The sequence below is a fragment of the Nicotiana tabacum genome, chromosome 7 (genome assembly GCF_000715075.1).
Source record: "Nicotiana tabacum cultivar K326 chromosome 7, ASM71507v2, whole genome shotgun sequence".
In the NCBI taxonomy this organism is placed as follows: Eukaryota; Viridiplantae; Streptophyta; class Magnoliopsida; order Solanales; family Solanaceae; genus Nicotiana; species Nicotiana tabacum.
In genome coordinates this window covers 165,712,522-165,725,201 of record NC_134086.1, presented here as the reverse complement: position 1 = coordinate 165,725,201, position 12,680 = coordinate 165,712,522, and the positions used below count along the sequence as shown (strand labels likewise).

The 12,680-nt window shown below is 33.5% G+C and overlaps 1 protein-coding gene across 1 annotated transcript in view; it reads left to right on the top strand.

The window, feature by feature from the left end:
* The window catches only part of LOC107770121 (endo-1,4-beta-xylanase 5-like), an 85,940-nt gene extending 74,124 nt beyond the window's left edge, over positions 1-11,816 (top strand). Inside the window, exons 2-8 of the mRNA XM_075218760.1 lie at positions 7,982-8,056; positions 8,155-8,201; positions 8,322-8,544; positions 8,830-8,996; positions 9,456-9,554; positions 10,009-10,785; positions 11,388-11,816. Coding sequence (XP_075074861.1) covers positions 7,982-8,056; positions 8,155-8,201; positions 8,322-8,544; positions 8,830-8,996; positions 9,456-9,554; positions 10,009-10,785; positions 11,388-11,756 — 1,757 coding nt within the window. The 3' untranslated portion in view covers positions 11,757-11,816. The remainder of the gene's footprint in view (positions 1-7,981; positions 8,057-8,154; positions 8,202-8,321; positions 8,545-8,829; positions 8,997-9,455; positions 9,555-10,008; positions 10,786-11,387) is intronic.
* Positions 11,817-12,680: the final 864 nt, after the last annotated feature.

Below are 12,680 nucleotides of genomic sequence, written 5' to 3'. Positions count from 1 at the left end.
ATGAACTTACTGTTTTCACTCCTCCTTAAAGTGAGTTTCTATTGAACATGTTGATTTAATTACTGCTTTCACTCATCTTTAGACCGAGCCTCTATTGAAAATGTTGAACAAATGTTTAAATAATCTTTTCTTTAAACTAAAGTTTTTAAGTTATGAAAAGGATTGTGAATTTCTATTATGCCGAGGGGTTGTATACGAACTATGTTTTGCCCGAGGGCCGATTATGGTTTTCATCTCTTTTATTATAAATGGTATTGAACCCCTATTGAAACTGTTGGAAAGTATTTTTCAAATGATTTTCACCAAAAGCTGAATTTTAAATGAGACGATTGACTCGTATTCTGATTTGAAAGCCTGATGTGCTTATTGAGTTTATCATAAATGTGGATTCATCGTTTTCTACTGCTCAGTCTTTATTTACTCTTATTACTTACTGGGTTGGAGTACTCACATTACTCCCTGCACCTCGTGTGCAGATTCAGGTATTTCGGAACCCGATAGCGGGTGTTGATTGCTCGGATACGGAGTCATCAGAGTTAGCAAGGTAGTTGTACGACGTTCGCAGTACCGCTTCCTTCCTCTTATTTTTATTATTGTATTTAGTACATTTTTAGACTCTTGTTGTATTCAGACCTTGGTAGATGCTCATGACTAGTGACACCTCGATGTCGGGCTTGTGTAATTATTCCGTACTTTTCTTTTAAATTTTCATTATGAGATTATTGGTTTATAAATGGTATAAAAATAACTTTTATTGGAAAATGGTTGATTCGGGAGTTGTGTCAGCTGGCCTAGTTTCACGATAGGCGCCATCACGACAGCGTCGGTTTTTGGGTCGTGACAATAAGATATATAAAGTTTTAGAAATTGAAATTTCAAAATAGAAATATTTTTTGAAAGTTAAAATCATACCAAATAAGAGTTCAAGTCGTAGTATAAGAGTCACGTCATAATCAAAGAATCGTTTATATCGTGTCAAACTTTGTGTTTTGCCATAAATATGACTTATTATTTCACTTTGTGGCTATTTTTAGGTTCCAATTATACGTATGAGAATATTGCAAAAATAAAATTATCACTACGAGAATTGAGAAAATGTTAGTCTTTTTTTATGTAGTGTTTCTTAATTAATATCTGACGATTATTTATAATTATTTAGAAGGTTTAAATGTTAAGGTTATTTACATATAATTCAAAAAACTCAGATATTTGACATGGTTAATATCAAATATCAAGATGGAGTAAAAAAAATCACTAGCTAAAGAATTTTTTATATTTTAGATAGCCAACTAAAATGAGTTTTAAATTAAGAATAATATTTTCAATTACATTATTATAAGATAATTATTATTGGAAAATAATGTTTTAGAAATTGAAATTTTAAGAAAGAAATATTTTTTAAGAGATATCAACACACCAAATAAGAGTTCAAGTAGAAGTAAAAGAGTTAAGTATTATCCAAAGAGTCATTCATTGTCTCAACATTTGATTGTTTTACCATAAATATGAGTTATTATTTTGCTTCCTGACTATTTTAGGATCCAATGATACCGGCAAGAATGGTATCAAAAAAGAAAAATAGAAGAAATGGTTAATCTTTTTCATGTAGTTAATATCCAATAATTATCTATACTTACTGAGAAAGTGTAAATTTTAAGATTATTTAAATAGAATTCAAATAACTTAAATATTTGACATGATTAGTGTTCGCGCATCCGCGCGGTTACTAATACTAATTCTAGACTTAAAAGAGAAATGTAAAAACAATGGTTTCTAGAATCTTATGCTCATGACTTCTTTTACTTCACTCTTTCTGAAATGTAAAAATAGTGGTTTCTAAAATCTTATGATCATGACTTTTTTACTTCACTCTTTCTGAACATCGTCTACGAGTATATTGGTTTTGGCATGCATCAACTTTATTTATTTTCTGTTATCTTATGTATTTTTTATATTTTCCTAGTGCCTGTTTGGATATGTCAAATGCATTACAAGTGTAAAGCATCATGACACATGGTTAATGGCTTTTGAAATAATGACATACGGAAACTAAACCTTTTGGCCTTAAGCAGCTAAAGATTAGTATAATTTACTAAGTATTTACTAACTATTTTGCCTAACCAAATGTGATGACCCAAAAGGGCATCACTTGTATTAAAAATAAATTTTGCGTTCTGAGGTTTTAAAAACCTCTTTCTGTCTCACCTTGATTTGCGTGCACAGTCCGGGCGCATAGCCGGAAAGCCAATATGTGAAAATCTGTGAAAATGATGAATTTTGACTTTAAAATCAATTAAGTTGACTTCGATCAATATTTTGGGTAAACGGATCCGGGCAGGTAATTTGACGATCCCGGAGGGTCCGTAGAAAAATATGGGACTTGGGCGTATGCCCGGAATCGAATTCCGAGGTCCCAAGCCCAAGAAATAAATTTTTAAAGAAAATTATTTTCTGGAATATGTATGAGTTTTTGAAAATAAAATGTGTTTAAAACTTGATGGTATCGGGCCCGTATTTTGGTTCCAATACCCGATACGGGTCTTATATGTGATTTAAGATAAGTGTGTGAAATTTGGTAATAAATTGACTTGAGATGACGTGAATCGGATCGTATTTGAGAAAAATTGGAAAATTTGAAGTTCTTAAGAAATTTTATGATTTTAATGCTAAATTCATAGTTGTTGATGTTATTTTAGTGATTTGAATGCACGAGCGAGTCCGTATGATATTTTTAGGTTGGTGTGCATGATTGGTTTGGAGCCCCGAGGGTTCAGGCGAGTTTTGGATAGGCCCACGGAGTGGATTTTGGACTTGGAAAGTTGCAGACTTCAGTTGTTGCATTGAAGGCCTGCAGGCTTCACATTTGCGAAGCCTGGTTCGCAAATGCGAGTTTGCAACTGCGAAGGCTATGTCGCAAATGCGAAAATAGCCCAAACCAGCCTTCCTTGCAGTTGCGAGGAATTTATCGCAAATGCGATGTTTCCCCCTTTTGGTCAGTCGTCGCAAATGCGACATGTGGTTCGCAAAAGCGACTTCGCAAATGCGAAGGTCGCCTTACAAAAGCGAGCTTAGCAGAAGTCTGGGTTCGCAATTGCGACCAGGGTTCGCAATTGCGACATCTGCAACCTGCAATTTTATAACTTAGCCGAAAATCTTTCATTTTTCACACTCTTTCAAAACCAAAACACTCTTGGGCGATTTTTCAAAGACAACACTTCTTCCAAATCGATTGTAAGTCAATTTTAACTCGTTTTCTTCAATCATTAACATCTTTTCACATGATTTCAACTCAAAATCAATGATTTTCATGGGGGAAATTGGGTGTTTTGGGTAGAACCTAGGTTTTTCAAAAATTGGGGATTTGGACCTCGATTTGAGGTCCGATTTCAAAACAAATCATATATTTGGGTTCGTGGGGGAATGGGTAAGCGAGTTTTGGTTCGAACCTAGAGTTTTGACCATGTGGACCCACAGGCGATTTTTGACTTCTTGGGTAAAACTTTAGAAAACTCATTTTCATGCATTCCAATTTATTCATTTAGTGTTTATTGATGTAATTAAGCAACTTGTGACTAGATACGAGCGAATTGGTGGTGGAATCAAGAGGTAAAGCGATAGTAGAGACTTGAATTGTGTTTGTGGCATCGTGGTAAGTGTTTGGTCTAACCTTAGCTTGAGGGATTAGGAGTCGAGTCATATTTCCTATGTGGTATTTGTTGAGTACAACGTATAAGCATGGTGACGAATATCTATACGTTGGTGTCAAGCATACCTGTGAGTCTTATATTGTGATTATTATGACTTCGTTGTATTATTCATGCTTTGGGGATGATTTTTATTGTTGGGCAAAGTTTGTGGAAGTAATTGAGACATTTGAACATTGAGGAGCGTTGGCTTAAGTTTTATAATGAAATGTGAAAGTATAAGTGGTAATTGAACCTTTTAGAGCATTGGCTTAAGTTGTGAAGTGAGTTGTGAAGTAACAATGAGAAAAAGAAGAGAATTATTATGTGGTCTCCCTTGCCGGGATATTGTTGCTTTTAATGTTATCTCTCTTGCCGGGATGTTTATGTTTCTTTGATGTTGTTCCCTTGCCGGTACTTGATTGTTGAACTATTGTTCCCTTGTCGGGATTCTTATTGTAATTTCATTTATTTCCTTGCCCCATTATTTGTGATTATTGTTTGGGTGAGGAAGAGTGTTAAAGCACAAAGGGTGATGTCGTGTATTATTATGGTGAGAGAGTATAAAGCACGAAGGGTGATGCCGTGTATGATTTGTGAGGAAAGAGTGTAAAGCACGAAGGGTGATGTCGTGCACTTATTGATTTCTAATTATTTGTTGATGTATGAGATATGTTGTTTCTTTCAATTACCTGTTGTCTTTCTATTCTAAATTGATAGTTCCCCGCAGCATGTTACCCCTCTCATACTTGACTGTATATTATTGTTCTTCTTTTCCATTGTATATAGTCATATTGTACAGGTTCATTTGGTAGTCTGGTCCTAGCCTCGTCACTACTTCGCTGAGGTTATGCTACGCACTTACCAGCACATGGGGTCGGTTGTGCTGATACTACACTCTGCACTGTGTGCAGATCCCGGAGCAGCAGCTTTTGGACCGTAGATTGGGTAGTTGCCTTCAGTCCACGCGAAGATCCAAGGTAGTCCTGCAGGCGTCCGCAGGCCTTGGCGTCTATCCCTTTACTCTTGTTTCATTTACTTAGTTCAGAAACAGCGTATCTTTTATCTTTCGGATTTTGTATGTAGTATTCTTAGATCGCCTGTGAAACTGTGACACCAGTTCTGGGTAGTCGATGCTCGAACAGTTGTATTAGATACATATTCAGATAATTTATTGCTTTTCTTCCGCTTATTGTAAATTCTGTTGTCTACACGTTACTGCTTTATAATTGTTAAAGAATATAAAAGGGGTAAAAAGGTAATTGGTTCAAACAGTCGGCTTGCCTAGCTCACATTAGTAGACGCCATCACGACTCCCGAGGGCGAGAAATCCGGGTCGTGACACCAAAAAATAAAACAAACAAAAAATTTAAGCATTCCATTCCATTTAACTCTGGAATATCTTCCTTTGATTTCTTAATAATTGATATACAAGTACTCACTTCTTGCAATTAGCACGACATTTCGTGCTACAAGCCATCCTTAAACTGGATATACAAAGACCTATATATATAGATTGTATTTTGATATATCTTAAGTGGTACAAATGCTTATGAGCAGCTGAATTTGTCTTTGCTGACATGGTACTGTATCATCTGTTATGAGGTTTTTCTTGTATCAATCCAAACTAAAGAGGTATTAGTTCTCACCCTTAAAGGTTCCGTCCTCAACGAATGATACAGTGTGAAACAGTCAAAACCATTCTTGTGGGTAGCATCCTTTACATGAAACATCAAACAGTTATGGTTTGCTGGCTGTCAATACTGCCACTTTGTACCCCTAGTATTTTGTGACTGTGTTACTATCTTCTCTGAAAGTTCTAGTCTCATAACTAATTTGGTTGATTGATTTGCATATGTGGGCTGACCATTATAAGGCCCATTAAAATGGGTGAGCTAGCACAGCCCTGTCTGTCAATTGCTAAATTTCATGTGGGTTATATTGACAGCTCTAATTCATGTCAAATGTAGCTTAGAACTTTGACTTGAATCTCTTACTAGTACTAGCTCAAGTCATGTTATTAAAAAAAACTATAACTACAATATATATATATATATATATATAATTAAATTCTAGAGGCTTCGCCTATAAATATGCATGCATTCGTAGCTTAATCCGACACCTCGAGCAAACACAATACCAAGTGTCTTAAAGTAGTTTTATTATTTATCTCCATTCCACCATCTAGAGTTAGAGACGAGGTAATCAAATATGGCAGGATATATTGCACACATTTTTTTCCTTTATTTCGTTTATATTGGAGGCCACATCATGCATGTAATCATGGAAGTTAAGTATTTTGGGAGCGGGAATATTTTCTGAAAAAATGTAGTTGTGCAGCCAATACTTTTTGGGAGATGCATATCTTCTTTAATTTTTGTCTTAAGTTAATTTTTTTATTTTATTTTTGTAGATAGTCTAATTTTTAGTGTTATTGTGATTGAAACAGTGAAATCGTGGCCGTGGAAACTGCGAAGATGGAAAATTTCCTACCTTGGCTTGTGATTTATTTACTTTTTTATCATTCAGGTTTGTAGCCTACTTGATAAAACATTAGTTGAAATCATTGATTACCACTGACCAATTTATTAGATATACTTTGAAAGAAAGATAATTTTAAAAAGTAATTTGGGATAGTTGAGTTGACAATTTAAGTAATTGACTCTTTTATAGTACTTTGGATGCAACTTCAATCTCAATTCGAAGAGCTCTTGAAAGTGAAAATTTCTTTTTGTGTATTACCTACACTAAATTTTGCATCACAAATTTCTTTATTTTCTTAATAATAAAACATGAGGATTATATAGTAATCGTAGATTTTTTATGATAGATTCTTTATATTCTCTTTCTTTTTGTATTCATCTTTTAAATTTTAATTTACGAGGTAGTAGTCTCTGCCAAACCCCGCCACTACAAGACGGCTTTATTCAGTAGTAGATTCGATCATATTGTTAGGATTATGATTTATTTATTTTTGTGATAATGAAGAAACTTTATTTATCTATTAAGTTGTAGGGTTATATGGCCTGGTGCTCCCACTAGGAGCAGACGCAGGCATGGTAGTAGTAATATTGTTACAATCAGAAGAAGACATTAAAGAGTTTCCGAGCATAGCCAAATTATTTAAAACAACAACATCAGTGGTACCGGTCCTAGTAGTATTAATATTGTTAGGATTATGATATACTTGTATTGTTATGTTATTATCTACTTGTTTCGGTAGGTTTATGTATCTCTTCCATTCCATTAAGTACTAACAATTTTCTTTTCTGCAACGACTAAATATACAGGTACCGAATTACCCGTTCTTTTCGTTTGTTCCGATTCAGAAAAATATTTCCGTTCCGTTTTCTTATTATAAATTAATGATAATAAACCTTGTATAATGGTCTCGCAAAAACTGATAATATTTGGTACAATCTGGGTAACTTTTTAACCTATATTATACGTGCTTTTAGAACCTCCAATTTCATGAAATAATTCTCATAATTAAAATCAGATAAGGATACAGCTTTTATGACATCCAAAATCATGAAATAATTCTTATAATCAAAATCAGACAAGAAGACGTGATTTTATAACCTCCAAAATCATGAAATAATTTTCAGAATCAAAATGAGATATGAAGACATGCTTTTACATATAACCTCCAAAATCATGAAATAACTCTCTTAGTCAAAATCAGATATGAAGAGGTGCTTTTAATTACTTATAACCTCTGTAATCATGAAATAATTAGCATAATCAAAATCAGATATTTTCTCACCACAATTTAAGGACACGGCTTAAATTCTTCTCAAAGTCCCTATAAACTCTTACACTATAAATACTTTTGATGTTGCCAATTTTATGTAATACATCCTGTACGTGAATTGCATTTCACTACTGTCCCAAGGTAAAAGTATACATTATTATGAGTTCTTATTTCTCTATATATAACCTTTTTTTGGGGGGGGAGGAGTGGGTCAGGGAAAAAATTTACTCATATCGCATGTTGACACCAAGCAAATAAATGTAAGAATGTATCATTCTTATAAACATTTATCACTTGCCAATTTAATTTGTGACACTTATATTTAATTCATTAACTTTGTGCGTGCAATGCTCTTAATGGATTTAAAAGTTATAACACTTAGATTGCAATTTTTTTTATTTTTTTCAATCTCAGTTTGAAACGTTAAATGTTGAAATTGAAGATTTCATATTTTCTTGTACTATACAAAATTTCGTATTAGAAATTTCTTACTTTCTTCATATGATAGCAGGATTATATAGTAATTGTGGATTTGTAAATGCAGATAAATTCTTTGCTATGGACATCATGAAAAGAGAAAATCTAGTTCTAGTGTTATCATATTTACTTATTACGGCAGGTTCGTATATCTTCTTTCCATTAAATTGCAATTTTCTTTAACAAAATGGCATATATTGATTTACGACTTTGTTCCGTTGTTATATATATTTTTGGCAGGTTTTGAAGTTTATGCACAAAACTATGACTACAGTTATACAGCCGAGGTATATAGCTCCTTTTTTTTTTTTTTTGCCCTTATTCGTTTTACTTAATTTTTTTTTTTCGCTAGTTGATTAGCTTATTAATTACTGATTTGTCATGGTTCTTTAAATTTGTGTTTGCAGTGTTTGAAAAACCCTCTTAAACCTCAATATAATGGAGGGATAGTGGTAAATCCGGAACTTAATGATGATTTAAATGGATGGTCGAGTTTTGGAGATGCTAAAATAGAGCACAAGGTTACAAATGATGGAAATAAATTCATCGTTGTCTCAGAGAGGAAAGGACCATATCATGGTTTTTCACAAAATTTTCAATTGGAGAAAGACAAGTTCTACGTAATTTCTGGTACTTACTCACGACTTGTATTTTCAATATAGACAAGTTTTTTTTTTGGCCAATACAGACAAGTATAACAACGTGAAATTAATTTGGCTTTTTTGTTTAAGTAATATTGAGTTCGTTATCATGATACAAGTATAGTTGACAGTATATATAGATTATACACTAATTTTACCCGATTATATACATATTACATGGACTATATGTATATTATACATTTATCGATTATTTGTAGTTTAAGCAAATTAGGCGAGCGGCTATTTAAATTAATTCTTCTTTCGCTTTTTGTAGGTTGGGTACAAGTGAGTCATGGTGATGCCCATAGTGTAGCAGTCATATTCAAGACACAAAATGGTTTTGAACATGCTGCTTGGGCCATTGCTAAATCTGGTTGTTGGTCCATGTTTAAGGGTGGTTTAGTTGTCAATGCTTCTGGACCGGCCGAACTCTATTTTGAGGTACTTTCTATATTTTTTTTTGTTACCCATCTAGTATTTCGTATTCGTATTGGAGCCCGACTATATCTGGATTCGCGTCGCATAGGGCTCCATTCGAGGGGGTGAGGGTGGGGGCACTCCCTACCAAAGATTTTTCCATACTCAGGGCTCGAATCCGAGACCTTTAATTTGGTTAAATGAAGAGCAATCTGATTCACTGCACCACATCCTTTGGTGGTACTTTGTATATTATTGCTATAGTTTAATATGTTATAGCAAGCAGATTAGTTACCATTTTTGTCAAGTTACCGTAATATAGATATTGATTTACTTATAATTAACTGTAAGTGATATGATTGTATAAATATATTTGCAGGGTCAATGCACAAAAATTAGACCGTAATTAAAGAAGAAATTGACATTGCTAATTACTACACATTTTTACTTATTTTCGATCTTTTCTTTTTTCCCTTTACGCAGACCAATAATACATCAATTGATATATGGGCGGATAGTATTTCAGTAAAACCATTCAGCCAAGAAGAGTGGAAGTCCCATCAAGATCAAACCATTGAAAAGGTAAAAATAATAATATCCAAGTTCGCAAAATTGTTACTCTTTCGTCCATCTCTGGATGTCCATATATTATGGTCCCGTTTGGCCATAAGAATTTTTTCACTTTTTCTCGAAAAATTTTCACTTCTTTTGCAAAATTAGTGTTTGTCCATGAAAATTTTAAATTTCACTTGAAGTTGAATTTCGAAATTTTTTGAGAAATTTAAAAAACTCTAAAGAGTTGTTTTTCAAAAAAAATCAGTTCAAATCAATGACAAAAATTTAAAAACAGCTCCAAATTGTATTCATGTCCAAACACAACTCTAATTTTCAAATACCATTTTCACTTAAAACATATTCATTTTTTTCGAAATTTTATAATTCTTATGTCCAAACGCCCACTGTATCTAATTTCGTCTTAAAATAATTCTTACCTTAATAAGATAGAAAGATCTTGATTTTAAAAATTGATATGCAGGTACGCAAAAGCAAAGTGGCAATTCAAGTTGTTGACTCAAAAGGCAAGCCTTTACCAAACGCAACAATCTCCTTAATTCAAGGAAGAGCCAATTTCCCATTTGGTTGCGCAATTAACAAAAACGTCCTAAACAATACTGCTTACAACAACTGGTTCTTCTCAAGATTCAAATTCACAGTATTTGAAGATGAAATGAAATGGTACAGTGACGAACCATCTCAAGGCAAAGAAGACTACTCAGTTTCTGATTCATTGCTCAAATTATGCAAGAGTCGCGGCGTCAGTGTCCGTGGCCATAATATTCTTTGGGATGACCCAAAATTTCAGCCAAATTGGGTTCCTTCATTGTCACCACAACAACTGTCTGCTGCTGCAACAAAAAGGGTTGGCTCAGTTGTGAGAAAATACAGTGGACAAGTTATTCATTGGGATGTTGTAAATGAAAATCTTCACTTCAATTTTTTTGAGAGTAAACTTGGTCAGGGTGCATCTGCTAATTTTTATCGTTTAGCTTCACAATTTGATAAGGCGCCTTTGTTCTTGAATGATTTTAATACAATAGAAGAACAAAAAGATGGAGCATCTTCACCAGCCAATTATCTTGCTAAGATTAAACAATTAAGAGCAGGAGGGTATAATGGTCCTCTTGGGATTGGATTGGAAGGACGTTTTAATACTCCAAACCAGCCTTATATTAGGTCCTCACTTGATACACTTGCTTCTGCAAAATTGCCCATTTGGATCACTGAATTGGATGTTTCAAGCGGTCCTAACCAGGTATTTTTCTCATACAAATTAAAAGCATATTAAATTTTTTTAAGTCGGTCAATGTAGACATGATATGAATAACAACAATAACACCCTAATAAATTAGGGTCAATTATATATATGAATCCTCACTTTTTCATTTATGTTTAACTGTGACAGGAAGGTCACGGGTCAAACCGTGAAAACAACCTCTTGCAGAAATGTAGGGTAAAGTTGCATACAATAGACTCTTGTGGTCCGACCTTTTCCCTGAACCCCGCACATAACGGGAACTTAGTGCACCGGGCTACCTTTTTTTTCATATCATTAATAGACCAAGTTGGGGTCGGTGCATACACAGTGGCGAAGCCACATGCACCCGAGAGGTGTCAACCGACACCCTTCGTCGGAAAATTCCACTGTTTAGTTTGGTAATTTTTTAAAAAATATGTATATATATTATATGATGACACCCCTTGACTTCTTGGTGAGTTTATTTTTTTATATTTTGTCTCCCTTTAATAAAAATCCTGGTTCCGCCACTGTGCATACATATACATACACACACATATATAGGTTTACTGAATTATCCTAACAATTTTTTGTTTTTTATGTCTATTTTGGGATCAAAGGCACAATTCTTGGATCAAATTATAAAGGAGGTAGTTGGACACCCAGCTGTTCAAGGGTTAATAATTTGGTCAGCATGGAAACCAAATGGATGTTTTCGAATGTGTTTGACTGATAATAATTTCAAAAACCTCCCAACAGGAGATGTTGTAGACAGAGTTCGTACGACATTATCTCACGAGGGTTTAATTGGGACAACAAATTCCGATGGTTATTTCGAGACTTCACTTTTCCATGGAGATTACCAAGCCATTGTTACTCATCCATTACTATTGGCAGATTCTTCCTTTCAACACAATTTGACAGTGATACCTACAGCTGATGAAAGTGATGAAATTAGATTGTTAAGTTACAAATTCACTACTGCGTGAGGAAAAAAGTGTACTTAATTAGTTCAGTGAATAAATAATAATATTGATTTTAAGTCTTCATTTTCTTGTCCAGCTTAAAATTAATGCCGCTTATTCAAATTTGATTAACTACTTTAATTTTTTATCGTGACATTATCTACTTGTTTGTTTTGCTATCATTCTTCCTCATGATTCAGCCAAAACTAGAAAAACATACAAGGATCAATAAAAGCAAGATTTAAAGAAAATATAACTATAATGATTAGAAGATAGTAGAGTATTATGTAAAATACAATTTGCACTTATTATTTTAAACAAATATACAATCTATGTATATATTAAAGCAAAAAAGTTTGCATTGTGGTTAAGCCAAGTGGCAAGCTACTATAAAGCCACTTGACAATCTTAAAGAGTTTGTGGGAGATTGTCAAATAAGGAAATATCAGTTAAGAACTATATATGGAATTCCATTATTGAAATTAAATTGAAATAAGAATTCTTTTTAAAAAAAATAAAGTTCAATCAATGTACTAATATTTTCTATTTGAATTTTTTTATTTGGAAAGTAAAGAATTTTGATATCAATAGTATTTGGATTCCTTTTCTAATATCGAGTGAGAAGAATATATCCTCCCGTAATCTAATGTGCAATTTTAATTTATTTTAAAAATTCAATACTTTTTAGTGAGTTGAAGATAAATATATTTTAAGATTTTAACCTAAAGTTCAGAATGTAGCTATATTTAATAATCTATATCTATATATGTCACACCTCCTTTTTGCGCGCCCCGCCCCGAAGGGTTAGATGCGCGGGTGGAGTTTTTCCAATTTAAGTGACAATATTCGAAATGGGATTATTTATTTAATTCAGAGTCGCCACTTGGGAAAGGTTTGGCTTTTGGTGTCCCAAGTCACCGGTTTATCTTGAATCCCAAATCGAGGAAT